General features: G+C 38.0%; 1 protein-coding gene across 5 annotated transcripts in view; it reads right to left on the bottom strand.

Annotated features, from left to right (window-relative positions):
• The window catches only part of ALG5 (ALG5 dolichyl-phosphate beta-glucosyltransferase), a 48663-nt gene that overhangs the window by 23986 nt on the left and 3293 nt on the right, over positions 1–21384 (bottom strand). For all 5 annotated transcript variants that reach the window (XM_038573220.1, XM_038573219.1, XM_038573217.1 and 2 more), the window contains exons 3-6: positions 21242–21288; positions 20164–20232; positions 18239–18331; positions 13738–13851 (exon numbers count right to left, since the gene is read on the bottom strand). In XM_038573220.1, coding sequence (XP_038429148.1) covers positions 13738–13851; positions 18239–18331; positions 20164–20232; positions 21242–21288 — 323 coding nt within the window. The remainder of the gene's footprint in view (positions 1–13737; positions 13852–18238; positions 18332–20163; positions 20233–21241; positions 21289–21384) is intronic.

The raw sequence follows: 21384 nt of genomic DNA, 5'->3' as shown, positions 1-21384 counted from the left end.
GGCATCACATACTATAAATTGCTGTATATGTCAGTCACAAAAGTACCATCAAAACTAAAACATTAATAATTCTTTAATATCATCAGATACAGTTTTCAAATTTGTCCAATTATCTCTTAAATGCATTCAGTTTATTTGAATCAAACCAAGTAAAATTCTTACAAGTTGGCTGATGTTTCTTTTACCTGTGGATTCCCCCTACTTCTGTTTATTTTTTTTCTTATAAACTATTTGTTGAATAAACTATGTAACTTGTTTTGTAAACCTTCCTAGACTTTGGATTTTGCTGACTGTACCCACCCTGGTGACATTTACCATGCTTCTCTGTCCCTTGTATTTCCTGTAAACTGGTTGTTAGAAGCTTGATAAAATTCAGGTTTACTTTTCAAGAACTTATCATAGCAGTGTTGCATGTCTATCTTTCTTTTTTGTGTCAATGGTCAGGGCAATATTATATTTCATCATAAAGATGTACCATATTTTCACTAGTTTGTCTGTGTTTACTATTTCTAATTTCATGATTTTAGAAAGGTACCCAAAAGAATATCTTTGAATATAATAAAACTCTATTTGGATTTCCTTCTTTGGAAAAAGTCATAGAAGTAGAATACTAAATTGAAAGCATGAATGTTTTAAATGTATATGGCCAAATTATTCTTTAAAAGGCTCTATATATTCCCATTAAATGGGCATAATATTGACTACTTCATCAAATCTTTGCCAGTTCTAATTATTCTCATTTTCAATTTCCTAATTTTATAAGGGGAAAATATAACCATATGTGATCTCATTTCCTTTTCTTTTTAATAAAAAGAAACTTTGGGGAAATTTTAGTGTCTATTATATTTTCTTTTGGAAATTATGTGTTACCTACTTTCCCTACTATTTAGTAGTAGAATAATTTCTTCCCTTTTTCTGGCAGAGGTACTTTGCTCAGGAAGAGAGAGAATACTTTTCTTAAGAACCATGTAAAAAGTTCAGACAGTGTATGGCAAATAAGATTCAACTTTAAATCCAAAAAGAGCAGTAATGTTACTATTAAAAAAAAAAAAAATAAAGGACCTCCTCCCACCTTTCAGACACTGAGTAGAATTAAAATGTCACTTAATTAAAATATAAAAATAAAGTGTCACTTCATTAAACTAAAAACAAACAAATGAAAGCTTTCATTTAAAATCTTTTTCTCTCAGTCTAAGTCCCTAAAAGCTTTTAGAAGAAGTTTGTATTTCTGCAGTTCGTATATAAGAATTGAATCCCTGGTACTGTCCTCAATATTGCAAGGAATACATCTAAATAGCTTTTAGAACAGTTAGCTGTTTTTTTTGTTTGTTTTTTTTTTTTTTTTTTTTTTTTTAGTTAGCTGTTCTTTAGGAAAAGATATTCTTGTTTTTAAAATTGCTCATATTAGAAAATGTTTGTAAACATGGAGTCTCTTTTAAGCTGCTTTTAGAGTATTGCTAATTTTTTGTGGGTATTGAAAAATGAATACTTCAATTACTGTGACAGCTTTTATTTTTTTTTTTAAAGATTTTATTTATTTATTCGAGAGAGAGAGAGAGAGAGAGAAAGAGAGAGAGATGGGACACCTGGGTGGCTCAGTGGTTGAGCATCTGCCTTCGGCTCAGGGCATGATCCTGGAGACCTGGGATCGAGTCCCACGTCGGGCTCCCTACATGGAGCCTGCTTCTCCCTCTGTCTGTGTCTCTTCCTCTCTCTCTCTGTGTCTCTCATGAATAAATAAATAAAATCCTTAAAAAAAAATTAAAAGAGAGAGAGAGAGAGAGAGGCAAAGACACATGCAGAGGGAGAAGCAGCAGGCTCCATGTAGGGAGCCTGATGTGGGACTCAATCCCGGGCCTCAAGGATCACGCCCTGGGCCAGAGGCAGGCGCTAAACCGCTGAGCCACCCAGGGATCCCCAACAGCTAGCTTTTAAAAGTGGCAAAAAGTGGTACTGTATTGTCTTCTAGAAAGAAATGCTCAATCAGAATTTCTCTCACCTAGTACTTCTCCATTTAAGTATTTCCACACAATTCATGGGAGAGAAGGAACGGACTAGAAGAACTAGGTAGATCTAATTTATATGAACAATTACAAACAATGACATAAGAATCCTCTCTGAAAATCAAGCACAAAGACTAATGTTAATAATTAGAGATAATGGTTATTGAGTGCTGAACACATGCTAAACACCTGACCACATATCTTAAAACATTTTAATAATTCTCTCAGGATTATGAACTTAGGCTCATTGTCCCTATGTCAGTGATGAGGAAAATGAGGTGGATGGATTAACTTGCCCAAGGTCACATGCAATTTGAACCTAGATGCATTTGAATCCCACACCCAAAGTTAAGAAACATAAATGAAGTGGAAATGGAAATTGACACAGGTACTCCATAAGGCAAACCTGACTCCAAATGAGGTAGATATATAAAGTTGCAACAATTTAGAAATTGGTAAAAGAATACTCAGATAGTGGAATTAGTCCTATTTAGCCATTGTGGGCAGAAATGGAAAACTTAGAATATAAAGTGAAGTAGTGAATTTTTTTTTTTTTTAAGATTTTATTTATTTGTTCATGAGAGACGGAGAGAGAGAGAGATAGAGAGAGAGAGAGAGAGGCAGAGACACAAGCAGAGGGAAAAGCAGGCTCTAGTCAGGGAGCCTGATGTGGGACTCCATCCTGGGACTCCAGGATCATGCCCTGGGCCAAAAGCAGGCGCTAAACCACTGAGCCACCCAGGGATCCCCTGAAGTAGTGAATTAAGAAAAAGTTTTATGGGATCCCTGGGTGGCGCAGCAGTTTAGCGCCTGCCTTTGGCCCAGGGCGCGATCCTGGAGACCCTGGGATCGAATCCCACGTCGGGCTCCCGGTGCATGGAGCCTGCTTCTCCCTCTGCCTATGTCTCTGCCTCTCTCTCTCTCTCTCTCTGTGACTATCATAAATAAATAAAAATTAAAAAAAAAAGTTTTATTAAAAAATTGTTTTGACTTAAAAAAAATCTTATCCCCATTTTTTCCTCAAAAGCAATAAATATTCATAGTTAAAAACAAACAAGGCATGCCTTGCTGGCTCAGTTGGAAGAGCATGCAATTCCTGATCTTAGTCTCATGAGTTTGAGCCCCATGCTGGGTACAGAGATAACTTTTTTTAAAAAAAAGATTTATTTATTTATGAGAGACAGAGAGAGAGAGAGCAAGAGAGACAGAGACAGAGACAAAGGCAGAGGGAGAAGCAGGCTCCTTGCAGGGAGCCTGATGTGGGACTTGATCCTGGATCCCGGAATCACAACCTGAGCCCAAGGCAGGCGCCCAACTGCTGAGCCACCCAGGCATCCCGGATGCAGAGATAACTTAAGAAACAATTAAAGAAAAACAAAAATTTGAAAAGATATTCACAGTCCCACAATCCAGAGACAACTGATGTTATTATTTCATACATAGATAACTAGATACAGCTCTAGCTACCTATCTGTATATATCTAGATGTTTAAAATTTATTTTTTCTTGCAAGAAGTTACTGTGGCCAAGTTCAAAAGGGTGTTGACTGTGTTCTCCTCTAGGATTTTGATGGAATCTTGTCTCACATTTAGATCTTTCATCCATTTCCATTTTGAGTTTATCTTTGTGTTTGGTGCAAGAGAGTGGTCTAATTTCATTCTTCTGCATGTGGATGTCCAATTTTCCCAGCACCATTTATTGAAGAGACTGTCTTTTTTCCAGTGGATAGTCTTTCCTCCTTTGTCAATTATTAGTTGACCATAAAGTTGAGGGTCCACTTCTGGATTCTTTATTCTGTTCCACTGATCTATGTGTCTGTTTTTGTGCCAGTACCACACTGTCTTGATGACCACAGCTTTGTAGTACAACCTGAAATCTGGCATTGTGATGCCCCCGGCTCTGGTTTTCTTTTTCAATAGTACCCTGGCTATTCAGGGTCTTTTCTGATTCCACACAAATCTTAAAATAATTTGTTCCAACTCTCTGAAGAAAGTCCATGGTATTTTGATAGGGATTGCATTAAACGTGTAAATTGCCCTGGGTAGCATGGACATTTTCACAATATTAATTCTGCCAATCCATGAGCATGGAATATTTTTCCATCTCTTTGTGTCTTCCTCAATTTCTTTCAGAAGTGGTCTGTAGTTTTTAGGGTATAGATCCTTTACCTCTTTGGTTAGGTTTATTCCTAGGTATCTTATGCTTTCGGGTGCAATTGTAAATGAGATTGACTCCTTAATTTCTCTTTCTTCAGTCTCATTGTTAGTGTATAGAAATGCCACTGATTTCTGGGTATTGATTTTGTATCCTGCCACACTGCCAAATTGCTGTATGAGTTCTAGCAATCTTGGGGTGGAGTCTTTTGGGTTTTCTACATAGAGTATCATGTCATCGGCAAAGAGGGAGAGTTTGACTTCTTCTTTGCCAGTTTGAATGCCTTTTATTTCTTTTTGTTGTCTGATTGCTGAGGCTAGGACTTCCAGTACTATGTTGAATAGCAGTGGTGAGAGTGGACACCCCTGTCTTGGTCCTGATCTTAGGGGAAAGGCTCCCAGTGCTTCCCCATTGAGAATGATATTTGCTGTGGGCTTTTCGTAGATGGCTTTTAAGATGTTGAGGAATCTTCCCTCTAACCCTACACTCTGGAGAGTTTTGATCAGGAATGGATGCTGTATTTTGTCAAATGCTTTCTCTGCATCTATTGAGAGGATCATATGGGTCTTGTTTTTTCTCTTGCTGATGTGATGAATCACACTGATTGTTTTACGAGTGTTGAACCAGCCTTGCATCCAGGGGATAAATCCTACTTGGTCATGGTGAATAATCTTCTTAATGTATTGTTGGATCCTATTGGCTAGTATCTTGTTGAGAATTTTTCATCCATGTTCATCAGGGATATTGGTCTATAATTCTCCTTTTTGGTGGGGTTTTTGTCTGGTTTTGGAATTAAGGTGATGCTGGCCTCATAGAATGAGTTTGGAAGTATTCCCTCTCTTTCTATCTTTCCGAACAGCTTTAGTAGAATACGTATGGTTTCTTCTTTAAACGTTTGATGGAATTCCCCAGGGAAGCCATCTACCCTGGACTCTTGTGTCTTGGGAGGTTTTTGATGACTGCTTCAATTTCCTCCCTGGTTATTGGCCTGTTCAGGTTTTCTATTTCTTCCTGTTCCAGTTTTGGTAGTTTGTGGTTTTCCAGAAATGCATCCATTTCTTCTAGATTGCCTAATTTATTGGCGTATAGCTGTTCATAATATGTTTTTAAAATCGTTTGTATTTCCTTGGTGTTGGTAGTGATCTCTCCTTTCTCATTCATGATATTTGCAAATGACCTATCAGATAAAGGGCTAGTTTCCAAGATCTATAAAGAACTTATTAAACTCAACAGCAAAGAAACAAACAATCCATCATGGGAAAAGACATGAACAGAAGTCTCACAGAGGAAGACATACACATGGCCAACAAGCACATGAGAAAATGCTCCGCATCACTTGCCATCAGGGAAATACAAATCAAAACCACAATGAGATACCACCTCACACCAGTGAGAATGGGGAAAATTAACAAGGCAGGAAACCACAAATGTTGGAGAGGATGCGGAGAAAAGGGAACCCTCTTACACTGTTGGTGAGAATGTGAAATGGTGCAGCCACTCTGGAAAACTGGAGGTTTTCCAAAAAGAGTTAAAAGAGTGGAGGTTCCTCAAAGAGTTAAAAATAGATGTGCCCTACTACCCAGCAATTGCACTGCTGGGGATTTACCCCAAAGATACAGATGCAATGAAACGCCAGGACACCTGCACCCCGATGTTTATAGCAGCAATGTCCACAATAGCCAAACTGTGGAAGGAGCTCGGTGTCCATTGAAAGATGAATGTATAAAGAAGATGTGGTCTATGTATACAATGGAATATTACTCAGCCATTAGAAACGACAAATACCCACCATTTGCTTCGATGTGGATGGAACTGGAGGGTATTATGCTGAGTGAAATTAAGTCAATCGGAGAAGGACAAACATTATATGGTCTCATTCATTTGGGGAATATAAAACATAGTGAAAGGGACTAAAGGGGAAAGGAGAAAAAATGAGTGGGAAATATCAGAAAGGGAGACAGAACATAAGAGACTCCTACTCTGGGAAATGAACTAGGGGTAGTGGAAGGGGTAGGTGGGCGGGGCTGGGGGTGACTGGGTGATGGGCACTGGGGGGGGGCACTTGATGGGATGAGCACTGGGTGTTATTCTATATGTTGGCAAATTGAACACCAATAAAAAATAAATTTATAAAAAAAATAAATAAAACGCAGCACCAAAAAAAATATTTTTTCACTTAATTATATTTAATGAATAGCATTTTATATAATAATGAATTTAACCTTTGTAAATGAGTATTTAAAATTTCAAATGATTTCTAATTTTTTCCTTTTACTAAAAAACATTGCTATTAAAAAAAAGAAAGCAGCAAAAAATCCTTGAAAATGGACACACCTGGGTGGTTCAGTGATTGAGCATCTGCCTTGGACGCATGGCATAATCCTGGAGTCCCAGAATGGAGTCCTGCATCAGGCTCCCCATAGGGAGCCTGCTTTTTCCTCTACCTGTGTCTCTGCCCCTCTCTCTGTCTCATGAATAAATAAAATCTTTAAAAAAAAATTAAAAGAAAATTTACTTTTATATACATTCTTAATTATTTCCTTAAGAAAAATTTCTCAAAGCCAGGTTAAGGGATATGTATTATTAGATCAACGGATGTGAATTAAACCTTTTCTTATTTTCAACTTGTTCTATAAAAATATTGTATGAATCTACAGACTCAACAGATAAATTTGGCAACATTTACTTTTTCTTCCTTTTATTTGATCAAAGATGCCTTATTATTTACCTGCCTTTTATTTTTATTTTTTAATGATTTATTTAAGAGAGAGAGCACGCATGAGAGAGCCTGCATGCATGTGCGTGCATGGGCAGGAGGGAGGGGCAAAGGGAGAAGGAAAAAATCCTCAAGTGGACCTCCCCACCTGAGTAGGGAGACTGATGAGAGGCTGGATCTCATGACCCTGAGATCACAACTAGAGACAAAATCAATTCTGACAGTCAAATGACTGAGCCACCCAGATGTTGATCCCTGCCTTTTAAAATTAAGAGTTTTCTCTTCACAATTATGAGGACATTAAATTTATGAACATTTTCATGGTCATATCAAGGTTTCAATCTTCTATAACAAGGTTGTAAATGATGGCCTGTGGGCCAAAGCCTGCCTGCTGCCTTTTTTTTTTGAATGACCTATGAGCAAGAATGGTTTTTCAAGTGTTGTTAAAAAAAAGGCGGGGGGGTGGGGTGGAGACCATATGTGGTCCACAGAGCCTAAAATATTTACTCTCTGGCCCTTCAGACAAGTTTGCTTTCCCTGTTCTTAAGAAATATCCACTTTCAAACCATGTTTGTTGGCTTTATACACATGCTTGGTAGGCAGCTCGTGTTGTTCAAAGATCTGGGAAACACACTTCATGATCTGCTGAGACAGACTGTCCTGAAAGTTTCATTGAATATCATCTACCTCTTTTTACATTTTTAAGACTATCTTCTTAATTTGTGTATTCTGCCTTGATTTTCATAGAGAGCTCAGCAAAATGCTTGTGTAACTGCCAGGTCTATAAAACGAATGATTTGGAAAGTCAAGGGATCTTTTTTTGGATGCTTGGCCATCTGAGAAGGTGACACAAATATACCTGGCTCTTAGACCTGCCCATGGTCCACAAGAAAAGGGGAAACAGCAAATTGTCACATTCTCATTTATGGAAAAAATAAACCACTCCTACGTGTATGAAGTGTTGGTATACCAAAACCACACTTGGCCCAAGGTTACTATACTGAAGACACAGGAACATTCAGGGATGTCAGCTAGCAATCACTGTAGACTCAGGGGTATGTGTGTTGAAGGTGGGGTGGCTAGTATTTATTTCCTATAGTTTTTCTCAATGCAATTTTGCTCCATATATGTTACTTTTCATCATGTGTGGCCTTCAAAACCTAAAAACTAAGTTTACTGAACTATGTCTAAGTGAGAATTCAAGATCCCAGTCACGGCCAGAGGAATTACTCTACGGTTATGGAGTGCAGACTTCTTGTCAGCTATTTTGCTGTTTAGGGAATTTTAATTCTATTTGAATAGTTAAGCCACTAAACAAGTGATCATCATATATTTTGCTTAGAAAAATTACTGTAAAATTAAGCATATTTTATTAAAAGAGGTAGCATAAGTATTGGTTAAGAAATTGGGAAGCTGGGAGAAAAGTTTTCCACTTAAAGAAAAAAGATGACACAGATAACAATATTCAGAACTAAACACAAATCCCTATTTTATTTGTGTGTCATAAAATCTCTACTTAAATTACATATGTTTAGTTTAAAACCTTAAAAGGTCTTCAGAGAAGAAATTGCAAACAACTTTTCTAAATTCGATAAGAATAATCTGACCAGAACTCTAAGTGAAAATACAAGCACAAAGTAGGAGTACATTTCTTTTTGCTGCATTTAAAAATAAAGTCAGCTGAGAAAACATTAGAAACCATTACAAACTTTCTGGAGAGTCAACACACTACTGTAAAAGATATTTAAGTTAAAGTTAACTACTGCCATCTAGTGAGTTAGTCATGTAGTCATTACAGAACTTGACTACTAGAAACCCACGTTGTTGTTTCACTATTTTCAGAATGGTTCTAATCAACTTTTATTAGGTCTTAAGGGAATATATATAAGCCATGCTTATCAAATTTGTGACTTAAATGAATTGAGAACGGAATGGCAATTGCATAAAAGATAGAAAAAGAGTCCTACACCTTGAGAAATGGAAATCGACCATGGTAACGTTTAATACAGTCACACTTCCATTCCTAAATAAACCAAGGCAAAAGATACATAGTTTGAGGATGTGTTTGTGCCAGCTGGAGGACTGGGGAGACAGGGTGCAATGGCAATGCATCCAAAAGAGTTGGTCATATGTGGTAGCTATGTAAATGTGCTAACCAGATCCACACTAACTGAAGCACCTTTAGGGAAAAATGATCAGGATAAGAAAAAGAAATATGCTGCTTTATAAGCTGAAAGAACTATTGACAGCCTAAAATAAAGACACATGGAAAGCAGTTTTAACTGCCTAAAGGGCCGTTACAAAAAAAGTACAAGACCATTTTGTATAGCTCTAAAAAACAGAACCAACCAAAGGGGTTCTGGAGTGATTAAAAGGAGGCATTTTTGCATTTACCGTAAAGAGGAACTTTGTTACTGAGATGGATGGGCTGTTTGGGTTCCACTACAGCTATGCAAACAGAGACTGAAAGATCACTGGGTAGTTATAAAAAGTTTCCAATACTGGATAAATAATTGAATTAGGGTCTGTAATCTATAGCCCATGGCCCAAATCTGGCCTGCTGCTTGGTTTTGTGAATAAATTTTTATTGGAACATAGGCATGGTCATTCAGTTATGTATAATCTGTCTGCTTTTGTGCTACAACTGGTTTGAGTAGTTGCAAGAGACCATATGGCTTTAAAGATGAAAATCTTTACTCTGTGGTCCTTTACAGAAAAAATTTGCCACTATCTGAATTAGATAATTAAGAAGATTTCTTCTATTTCCTCTGTGAATGTTAGCTTCGTAGTGCAAGTCTTCTGAGAGCAATAACTGGCTATTTAAGGCTTTGTCAGGATGATGAGTAGACAGTGGTCCCAATTCAAAAATAATTATTACTGAGTTGATCCACAACGGATTTTGTAACTTTATCACTTATGTGCATCCTTCCCACCTCCTTCAAAGAGGTGAGATGCATATAAAAAGAGTCATGATACTCTTAAATAATTAGGCATACCTTGAGGTGCTGTAGGACCAAGGCTGTAAATTAGATGTTTAATCATAATCAAATGCTTTAGTTCTTTATAACTCAACATTTACAGTAAAAGGCAGTAAATTAGATTATGATAAGGAAAAAAGATGGCATCAGAACTTCTTTCCCTTACAGAGTTGTATAAAGGAAATTAGATTCACAAGAAAGTTCAGATTTTTCTCCTGTTTATTGTTTGGTTTACCCTATAACTTTGGCTACATCATTTAATTTTTCTTTGCCCTTGACATAAAGTCAGCTGCAAACAATCTGACACCGTCCACCCTCCTCCTACTCATGGCTCCCCTAAGCCAGAGGCATAATGCAGAAGAAATATTGATAATCTTTGTGGGTTCTCTGGGAAGAACTAGGATATCAAGCCCAACAATTGTACTAGTTAGATTTTCTTTTAGCATATCATGATTCACTAAGAGGTGGAAGAAGAAATATTTTTTTAGTAAGAGTGAATATGTAACATATCCAATAATAACTTCATATTATATAATATAAAGTAGTAATGTCCAACATACCTTTGTGGTGATGCAAATGCTTTATATCTCTGTTAGCCAATAAGACAGCTACTAGCCACAGGCATTTGAAATGTGGCCAGCGAGAATATTTAAAATTTAGTAAGGAACTAAAATTTTATTTAATTTTGATTAATTTAAATAGCCCCATGTGGCAGGTAGCTACTTTTTTTTTTTTTTTTTTTTTTAAAGATTATTTATTTGAGAGAGAGTGAGAGCAAGAGCGAGAAGGAGAAGTAGACTCCCCGATGAGGAGGGAGCCTGACACAGAGCTTGATCCCATGACCCTGGGATCATGACCTGAGCTTAAGGTAGACGCTTAAACCACTAAACCACCAAAGTGCCCCGGTAGTCGCTGCTTTGAAGAGTGCGGGTAAAAGGGATATTTTCAGAGAGAATTCTTTTAAGAATTATATTAGTTAATTCATTTAGTGTCTTTTTTTTTTTTTTTTAAAGATTTTATTTATTTGAGAGGGACTGAAGAGGGAGAGTGCGTGCATGCGCGCAAAGGTGCGGGCCGAGGGAGGAGAAGCAGGCTCTCCATTGAGCAGGGAGCCAGATGTGGGGCTTAATCCCAAGACCCTGGGATCATAACCTGAGCCAAAGGCAGATGTTGAACTGAATGAGCCACCCAGGTGCCCCATTTAGTGTCTTTAAAGAAAAACTGCTAGACAGAAAAGAGAGGTGGGTGGTGGTAGAAAGAGAAAGGGAACACTTGTAAAAAGCCATGAAATTAAATAAATATATGATTATTTTTAGGAAGGAGATGAGGTTTTTTTAATTATTAAATTTTCTGCTTTTGGGTGTTTTGCTTTTTTTATTGCTCAGTTTTTGCTATAATAAATAGGTATTATTTTAACAAATCTAACAATAATTAGTTCTAAATTATTCATGAATAACTATTTCATTCATGGATAGTCCTATTCATTGACCTTATGTTGGCCTTCAATTTGTTTCTTGGCTTCTGTAATTTCTCTTTTAATACCATTCTGTTGTTCTGTCATCCCTCCTTCAAATGCCTCTGTTGAATTATCTTCATTATTTCTTCAGCAAAAATACTTTCATACAATTTTATACTATTTCTTGGATTATATTGGGTTTCATTTGGAGTCTTTCTTTTGTATGAAACTTCAGTTCTTTTTCTACGGTAACAGGTCAGTGTTTTGTTGTGACTAACATAGGTGGCTCTTGTACAATAGAAGGAATTCTCCTTGATATACAGGTATCCCCTAGTCTTCAAAAATTCATGTTAGGCCACACAGCTTTTACAAAAGACCAATATTAGTACCTGCTCTTGCTAAATGAAAGAGATATAAAGAGGATTTTTGCTTTTACAAAAACAAACACCAGAAAGCACAAATAGTGTTCCACATTTGCTTTGTGGCAAACTGTTAGACAGGCAGTGCACTGAGCAGTGAGAGCCACCCTGGTAAGCTCCCTTCCCAGAACTACACTCAGCATTTCAGCAGCAAGCTGCCACTGCTTTGAATGGTGTAAGCATGTCTACTTTATCTTTTTTTTTTTTTTTAAGATTTATTTATTTATTTATTCATGAGAGACAGAGAGAGAGAGAGAGGCAGAGACACAGGCGAGGGAGAAGCAGGCTCCATGCAGGGAGCCCAACGTGGGACTCTATCCCGCGTCTCCAGGATCACACCCCAGGCCGAAGGCGGCGCCAAACGGCTGGGCCACCGGGGCTGCCCATGTCTGCTTTATCTTGATTTACTTTGTGTATCTGTTAGCAAGATGTGTCTTAAGGTGTCAGAAAAGCCTGAGAGAGGTTATTTTTTGGGTCTGGGAACACTCAAAGAACTTGCCATGTAAATTGATGGCAATTGCTTCTTTGCTTTATGCCATTTGGTTTAGGAATGAGAATGTTCTACTTTTGGATAGCAGGGGTAACTTGAACTTTTACCTTTTGTAGACCCTGTTTGTCCTCTCTGAACTAGAGATTCAAGGCCTGAATATTATACCTGGGGGAAGGAGGGAGCACATCTAAAGTTCAATAAAGCTTTGTTGGGGTATTTGGGTTCCTTGCTGTTGTGAGATTTTGTCATGTCCTATACAAGGATACATGTCACTGAGAATAGATTTAATCAACATGGATCTGTGCCCTAAACTTAGCCTGAAGCCCTGAAAATAGCAAGCTCTAGCAATTTTTCTTGCTTCTGTTGAAATTCTGAAATACTATGTGATGATAGGTAGGTGTAATATTTAATGTTCTCCAATGGTGCTTACTCATTCTCTTAGTCTGATACTCTCCAGGTTGGAATTATTTGGTAAAAAGCTCAGAATCTGGTAAATTTGTCTATTCTAAATGGCCTTTATTTATTTATTTTTTAATTTTTATTTATTTATGATAGTCACAGAGAGAGAGAGAGAGGCAGAGACACAGGCAGAGGGAGAAGCAGGCTCCATGCACCGGGAGCCTGATGTGGGATTCGATCCCGGGTCTCCAGGATCGCACCCTGGGCCAAAGGCAGGCGCCAAACCGCTGCGCCACCCAGGGATCCCCTAAATGGCCTTTAAAAAGTGGAAATGGCAGGCAGCCCAGGTGGCTCAGCAGTTTGGCGCTGCCTTCAGCTCAGGGCCTGATCCTGGAGACCCAGGATTGAGTCCCACATCAGGCTCCCTGCATGGAGCCTGTTTCTCCCTCTGCCTGTGTCTCTGCCTCTCTCTCTGTGTCTCTCATGAATAAATAAATAAAATCTTAAAAAAAAAAAAAAATTTTTTTTTTAAAGAAAAATGTTGATATAGACTTTATGCCTAATTGTCCAATCCTGGAAATAACCCGAATGCCCTTCAACATTGAATGGATAAACAAACTGTCATACTCTCATACAAAGACAGCAGTATGGATGAATCTCAAATGCATTATGCTGAGTCAAAGTCAATCTCCATTTTCTGAAATTATTGCATGAAGTTGCATATAATCTTTTCTGAGTGGTTGGTGCTTGGGTTTGTTTCATCAAAAACAAGCATAGTGTGATCCAGTTTCATTTCACACCTTTACTTGGGAGGTCTGGTCTATGCTTTTAAATAAAAGCCTAAGCTGAATATATATAATAAACATTAAAACTCTGGTAGAAGTGATTGAAAATTGAGAGAGATGGCTAGCTAGAATGTTAAATAAATAATTGTCAAGTAAATCTCAGATCATCAGTAAGTGTTTATAATAAAATGATTAGCTTTTCTGTGGAGGAATTTCTGTACAGGAATTTCACACCAAAAAAGCACCAATTTTTTAAACTTGTATGCAAATCCCATTTTCATGTTAAGACTACCTGTTTTCTTGATTGAAGATCATTTAATCTATATCTTATACTCACAGGCCAAGGCTGTAGATCATTCAGTCCCTTTTCTAATTTCTCAATATCTGGAAACTGTGTGGCTCCATCAGCATCTGCCATAAGGATCTTTTCTCCTCGAGAACTGAATATACCCTGTATTTAAACATTTCAATTAAAAGAAAGTCACTTAAAATTAAGGTTAAATTTGTTTTGCTTTACTTAAAATAGCTAATGTTAGACAGTCTAATACCTAATATTAGGTGTGAAATGGCCTAAGGAGACCAAAGTTCCTTGGAAACCCATTATATTGATAAGATTCTTCCAAATGCATCTAATGCCTATTTAATGATTTTAAAAACTGTGAGATAATACCACTAATACTTTGTAAAATATGCTAAGAAAATAGATTTGGACAAATAAAAGATATCCTACATCAATAAGAACAAAAACCATAAAATATATATTATATATGTATTGTCTATGTATCTATTTTAGGGCAGCATCTGAAGAACATATTTATGGGTGGGTTGCACAAACATATACAAATTTGCTGTGAAACACATCCTAAGATGATAGATCTTTAGTATTTGTTTATATGGAAATTAGTTTTTTTTTAAGATTTTATTTATTTATTTGAGAGAGCAAGCGAGTGAGCATGAGCAGGGGGGAGGGGCAGAGGGAGAAGCAGATTCTGTGCTGAGCAGGGAGCCCAATGTGGGGCTCAATCCCAGGACCCTGAGATCATGACTTGAGCCAAAGGCAGACATTTAACAGACTAAGCTACTCAGGCATCCCTGGAATCTAAAGTAGTTTAAAATAATTACTAAATAAGGAAAAATGGAATGTCACTAAAATTTGGGAAATGTGGATATATCCAAATACTATTTTATGTTATTTGAGGAATCTGATACTTAGCAAAATTACGCCTCTCAATATTGAACTTTTTCCCTGGTCTTTTGTACAAAATCGGGCTCTACGAGTGTGTATTTTACATGGTAATAAATTATATATCAACTCTTAATTCATGGTCCATTTGAGTGAATTCATTGTTTCTTAAGTATAAATATATGTATGGTTTGATAGAGAATACAGTTCGTGATGTCACTTAACAGTATGAATATAGATAAGATATATACAAATGTAGACAAAACTTTAATCATTTATTCTAAGGGATAAACCCGCTAATTAGTTTCTGTAATTTTTTAAATCATATCAATTAGAATGCAGGTAAAAAAGGCAGAATAAAAATGTTTTATTTAACATCTAGACAAAAAGCCAAAAAAACCCTCAAAAACCAAAAACCAAAAACCAAAACCAAAACCCTAAAAACCAAAGGATTATTTCAGTGATACATGTTGAGGGTGAGCTGGAGGTTAATTACTTAGCATTATGGAAAAATGCCTTTCGCTTTTGATCTTACTTAAGCCACTTTATTATTATTTTTAAAGGAGGGTCTTTAATGACTGCTCTCCATTCTACCAATGATGGCCTTCACTTCACTGCCAAACTTATTGAAAACAGTCTATGTTAATGCCTCCCATCTTTATCCATTCAATCACACCCTATCCTCTCTCACTGCTTGGACTGTTCTTCCTTATGTGCTTCATTTGCCCAAAGCTTGGTTTCTGGCTGTCTTTTTTCTCTTACCTTTTTCCTTGCCAACCTAATGGTTCAACTATCATCTGATGCACGTGGATTATTCACTCACACTCACTACCAGGCTACTCTGGATAGTTGGTATCTCAAACTTAATATGGCTCAACCTCAATTAAAGATACTGTCTTTTATTTAAGATTTTATTTATTTGACAGAGAGAGAGAGAGAGAGTGCTCAAGCAGGGGAAGTGGCAGGCAGAAGGACAGGGAGAAGCAGGCTCACCACAGAGCAGGGAGCCTGACATGGAGCTGGATCCCAGGATCCTGGGATCACGACCTGAGCCCGAGGCAGACATTTAACTTTCCGAGCCACTCTGGCTCCCCAAAGATACTGTCTTTTAAACCAGCTCCTTCTGCAGTGTTTCATTCCTTCTATAAATGACATCCTCCTCCTCTCAGTCACCCAAGGCCATAAATTATTCCTCTCCCTGAGCACCTGATACAATTCTACCTCATTTTTAATACACTTCCCCTCCACATTTGTCCTCTCCTCTTCTGCTGTGTCACCATCATGATCCAAATAATAATTTACTGTACCTTGCTTATGCTACTGCACTGGCTGCTGTCACTCTGTCAAAAGTCTGAAAGTTCCTAACCTAAAAGTTCAGGATCTGAACCCACCTAACCCTCTGACCTTTTCCCTATAAAGCCAACCACATGTACCACTAACAGTTCCTCATTGTGACACTTTCTTTCCTATCTTTGGTCATGTCCCTCCTCTGCAAGCTCCCTACCCCAACTTTTGCCTGGGTAATTCCTAGTCTTCCTTGAAGATCCAGCGGAGAATTTACCTCTTATGGGAAGTCTCTGCTGCTGCTCCTCCCAGACGGAAGGTGGTGCCAATATTCTGCATATACTTCTATTACAACGTTTACAACACTACTAAACTATGATATCCTTAAGGATAGGATGGTTATCTGTCTTTCATTTATTTATTTGCGAGAGAGATAGAGAAAGAGAAAAAGAATATGCACATGCAAGTGGGGATAGGGGCAGAGAAAGCAATCTTCAAGCCTCCTGAGTGAGGAGCCCCATGTGGGGCTTAATGTGGGTCTCAATTCAAGACCGATGAGATCACGACCTGAGCCAAAACCAAGAGTTGGACACTCAACTGGCTAGGCCACCTAGGTGCTCTGGTTATTCTTCATCTAAGTATCTCTAATAAAGTTGTAGACACTTATATTAGGCTGAATTAAGTGAATGGATGGATTCAAAGGCCATCATGATACTGCATCTATTTTCTTTTTCTCCTTTTTGCATATCCTATGCTCCAGTCAGAGCAAACTCACTGCTCCTGATACATACTCTAAGAGTTCTGACTTCTGTCTTTTCTTACTTTGGCATGCTCTTCTCTCAACTTTTCCCGCATACTATCAGCAAGATTCATTTAAGAGCATGGATTTCAAGATACTAACCTAATCTAAATCTTCATTCTACCTATTATTAGTAACTATGTGACCTTGGGTAAGTTACTTTACCTACCTAAACATCACTTCCCTCATCCAGTAATTGAAATAATAGGACCTAACTCACGAGACAACATGAGGATGGATTAAATGTGATAATTATGCTGAAGTGGTTAATTGACTCAAAATAACCAACTGAGTGGAATAACCAAGTGGAAGCCAGTGTTCATCACTGTGGGAGGCTTGACTTCAGTGATTTCTACTTTGTTAAGTCTGCTAACACAGGCCTGAGACTGCTAGTTACTTACTCAATATCTATTCTTTCCTTCTTTTTTATTAATGGATCTCTGATTAGGTCAGGAATGGAAATGTTAGAAGAAACATTTCTCAGCCACCCTTGGAAATAGGGGTGGCCTTGTGACATTATTCTGGCCAATGAGAATTAAGTCATTGGGTAGAGCTTCTAGGAAAGCTCTCTAAAGGGGCCAAATCAGCCAGCATAGATCTTCTGCCTCTGTCCTGCTCCTTCCTGTCTGGAATGCGGACACTCCAGGAGTCATCCTGTATGCATGAGGAAGAAGAAGTGCAAAGTTAGGCAGCAGGGTTTCTGGTAACACCATGGAATTGCTGAACAAGGCCTGGGCTGCCAATACTTAGACTTTCTTCAAATGGGGGTAGGGCGGGGGTGGGGGTGGAGGGCATAAAATAAACCTCTAAATCATGTAAGGCACTCTTTGTATTTTCTTTCACATTAACTATCTTGATTTGTGGTTTTTCTTCCAAGTATCTTGACTCTGAAAGTAATCTATTCCTTTTGGAATTTCTATAGCACTTCATATGTACTTTTTATAAGTACAATCATTTTTTCTAGTAGACCACAAATTTCATCAGGATAGACCCACATCAGATTTTATAAACTGCCAAAAAAATCATTTAACCTTATTATCCAGTGACTATATCAAAGACACACAAAGGCACATGGTAACATTTTAAACTTTGATTTAGATAAGCATATTCTCCTGAATTACCCAGTATGTTATAAATATGGTATAGTTTTTAAGATTTGATGTTATATATACATAAGTGTATGAAGTTCTTATTAAAACTAATTTACCACTAACTTCAAAGGGTAGTATTCAACTAGCCAGCTATAGAATACAAATGTACTATAGTCTGCAAAAGAAGTCATTAAAAAATGTTCATATTTTAAGGTTTTTTTTTTTTTTAATTTATTTATTCATGAAAGATACACACACACACACACAGAGAGAGAGAGAGAGAGAGAGAGAGAGAGAGAGAGAGAGAGACAGGCAGAGGGAGAAGCAGGCTCCATGCAGGGAGCCCAATCCCGATGCGGGACTCAATCCCGGGACTCCAGGACCATGCCCTGGGCTGAAGGCAGACACTAAACCACTGAGCCACCCAGGGATCCCCCAAAATGTTTATATTTTAGATAAAAATGTCAAAATTATGCATTACCATCTTAATAGCTCCGCCTTTCCCACGATTCTTCACCAGTGTTATCACTCGTACCTTGTCACTTCCATACTTCTGGCAATATTTAAAAGCTACCTGTCAAATTATATAAAAGTCAGAATAATATTAACTTGGATTCCAAGACAGTAACATAAACTGGGTTTCTGAGTTTGACTTAAATATTGCTATTTCAGTTGCCTTCTTCTTGTGACTAGATTATACTTACTGTACATTTTAGTGTCCAGAGTTGTTGAATTCCTGGTGCCAAGAACCAACAATGACCCTCCAAGTTGAAATCACAATTCATTTCCCTGTAGAGGTCCCAACCAGAATAGGCAGTGGCTCTGTCTTATTCTGACTCTTTTATTTAAGCTAATGAGTTGCTAGAGAAAATAAAATCCATGCGCTGACAGATACACACTTGTGATTGCCACCTGCTTATTTGTCAGCAACTGATCTTACTCCCCAGAGTTGTTCATATCTTAGACCATTTTCCCCAAATCTTTTCACTCAACTGCCATTATTATTATTATTATTATTTAAGATTATTTGGGGATGCCTACATGGCTCAGTCCACTAAGCATCTACCTTTGGCTCAGGTCATGATCCCAGGGTTCAGTGGGGAGCCTGCTTTTCCCTCTCCCTCTGCTGCACTCCCTGCTTGTGCGCTCTGTCAAATAAATCACTAAAATCTTAAAAAAAAAAAAAAAAAAAAAAGAATCAGTTGATTATTTGAGAGACAGTGTGTGAACAGGGGGGAGGAGCAGAGGGAGAGAGGAAGCAGACTTTCCATTGAGTATATATACTGATGTGGGTCTCCATCTCACGACCCCGAGATCATGACCTGAGCTGAAACCAAGTCAGATGCTTAACCCACAGAGACACCCAGGCATCTCTGCCAGTACTTTTTGATTTATACTCAAAGCCATGAAACAGTGATACGTATTTGCTGTGTTCATCTCTTCAGCACTCAGTCATCAGTCCACTGTACTATGGTCCATACCCTTTGCTTTTCCACATTGCTTTTCTATATTATCTCTCTTCATCAACAGCACCCTCTTTATTTTTTATTTTATTTTATTTTGATGTAGGTTCCACACCCAGTGTGGAGCCCAACATGGGGCTTGAACTCACAACCCTGAGATCAAGACCTGAACTGAGATCAAGAGCTGGATGCTTAACCAACTGAGCGACCCAGGCGTCCTACCCGCCCCCCCCCCCCCTTTTTTTTAAGTAGGCCCCATGCTCAATGTGGGGCTTAAACTCACACTCTAAGATCAAGAGTCACATGCTCTGCTGACTGAGGCAGCCAGGCACCCAATAACTTTCTCCTTTGGACCCTAATTTCCATAGGGAATGTGACATTATTCTCATCTGGTGTTTGCATTCCTGACAGACCAGCTTCTATTTTTTTCTAGCAGCTCAGTAGCTATAGGTCTAAGAACGCAAGAATGTGAGAGGATGATACTCTAAGACACTTGTTACCTTCCATAGGTAAATCTGGATGGAAGTATGCTAAAGGACATATCTGATACCCAGTGCCAGATATGAAGGCATCCTATATTTGCATATTACTTTAGAAACTGTAAGGCAAGGTGGAGCATAAAGAAAAAAAATTGTGTTTAGGAAAAAGGAACCAAATATTGATAGGCAAAGAAGGTTCCCAGTGGCCATGGTGAATTGTTGTGCATGTTTTCTCCTGACTTGGTGATCTTCAAAGCTTCCCTGGTCTTAAGGAGTGAGGAAACAGCAGGTATATTTTCCAGCTTTCCATTGATGAAATTTCTGTTTTGGCTACTCATGCTGTAAAGTAGAGGGTGCTGACAACAGCTTTAGCATTCTCTGATGAGTTGAAGTAAGACTTAACAACTGCAAATTATTCTATTTCTTTTCTACCTAGTAGCAATCCTAAAAGCAAGTTTACTTACTTTTGAAGTCTGGTCTTTGCTGCCATCATCAACTACTATCACCTCATAAGTGAACGTAGGATCTTGCTTCTGCAAGAAACAAAAATAAAACACCACAATTTGGCATAAGTGGCATCAAGAATTCTGATAAAATTGTAAGGAGTTTAAATAACAATTGTTTTAGTGTGATGCATATTAACATGAATATAAATAAGTATGCAAACCACATAAAATAAAAAGGCCAACAACTAAAAGGAGGAGAGTGGTGGGACAGGAGGAGAGGGCAAACACCGACTCTTGCTCCCCCCTTGACTGCCTACCCACACCGAATCTGTGGAGTAGCCAGGTGCTTGTGGTGCTGAGCACTTATGAGAGAGGATACAAATATGTATGAGAAAAAAAAGCCCATGAGGTTAGAATGTGCAATTCTAATCTGGCCACACTATTTCTAACTTATGATATTGGATGAGTTAGAGTTTTAGCCTGTTTTCTCATTTAAAAACCCCCGCCAGACCAAAAAAAAAAAAAAAAAAAAAAAAAAACGGACCAGCCACAAAGCTCATTTTGTTTCCTTAAACTCTCCAAGAAGATTCCAGCAGCAGCTGATGATACAAAACAAGGACACATACTATTTTTCTTCTATTTATGCAGGGAAAGTAGAGAAAATAAATGAGCGGAACTCCTCTGAATAATAAAGAAAAACAATTTCACTCTAAGTCTTTTTCAAATAAATGTTTTAAAAAGTCACTAAAGTAAAAACAGCATCGTGTTGCCACACAGTCTGCAGACATACTTAATTTTAAATATATCATCAGGCAAGAGCATACAAAGTGGTTGGGAGGGTACATAAGAAATTTCTGCTTTCCGTTTGTTCTGGGTTCACCCACCTGCGTGCGTCTGGAGGTAGCGTGTCATGTGCTGGGCTTGCATGCTAACCCGTGATGGAAGGGGACAAGCTGAGCACAGGAGGCCCTGGTGACCTCGACGGCTTGGGCATGGCTGGCACTGCCTCTCTCAACAGATCTAGCCTGGGATCTCTAAATTGGTGATTTAGTCTAGTTTTAACTAGGGACATCATATTGAAAGAGAAATATGGTACCTGTCTCTTTTCCAGATAGCCCAAAGCTTCATCCATCATTACAGGCACTTAAAGAAAAAAAAATACATCTCTGAAAAATTGTTTTCGAAAATGATTTGCCAAGCCCCCACTCAGTTTACATATGGAAAAAGTCTGAATAGTCT

The sequence above is a fragment of the Canis lupus genome, chromosome 25 (genome assembly GCF_011100685.1).
Source record: "Canis lupus familiaris isolate Mischka breed German Shepherd chromosome 25, alternate assembly UU_Cfam_GSD_1.0, whole genome shotgun sequence".
In the NCBI taxonomy this organism is placed as follows: domain Eukaryota; kingdom Metazoa; phylum Chordata; class Mammalia; order Carnivora; family Canidae; genus Canis; species Canis lupus.
Note: the sequence above shows the minus strand (reverse complement) of the source record. Positions and strands in the feature narration are given on the sequence as shown.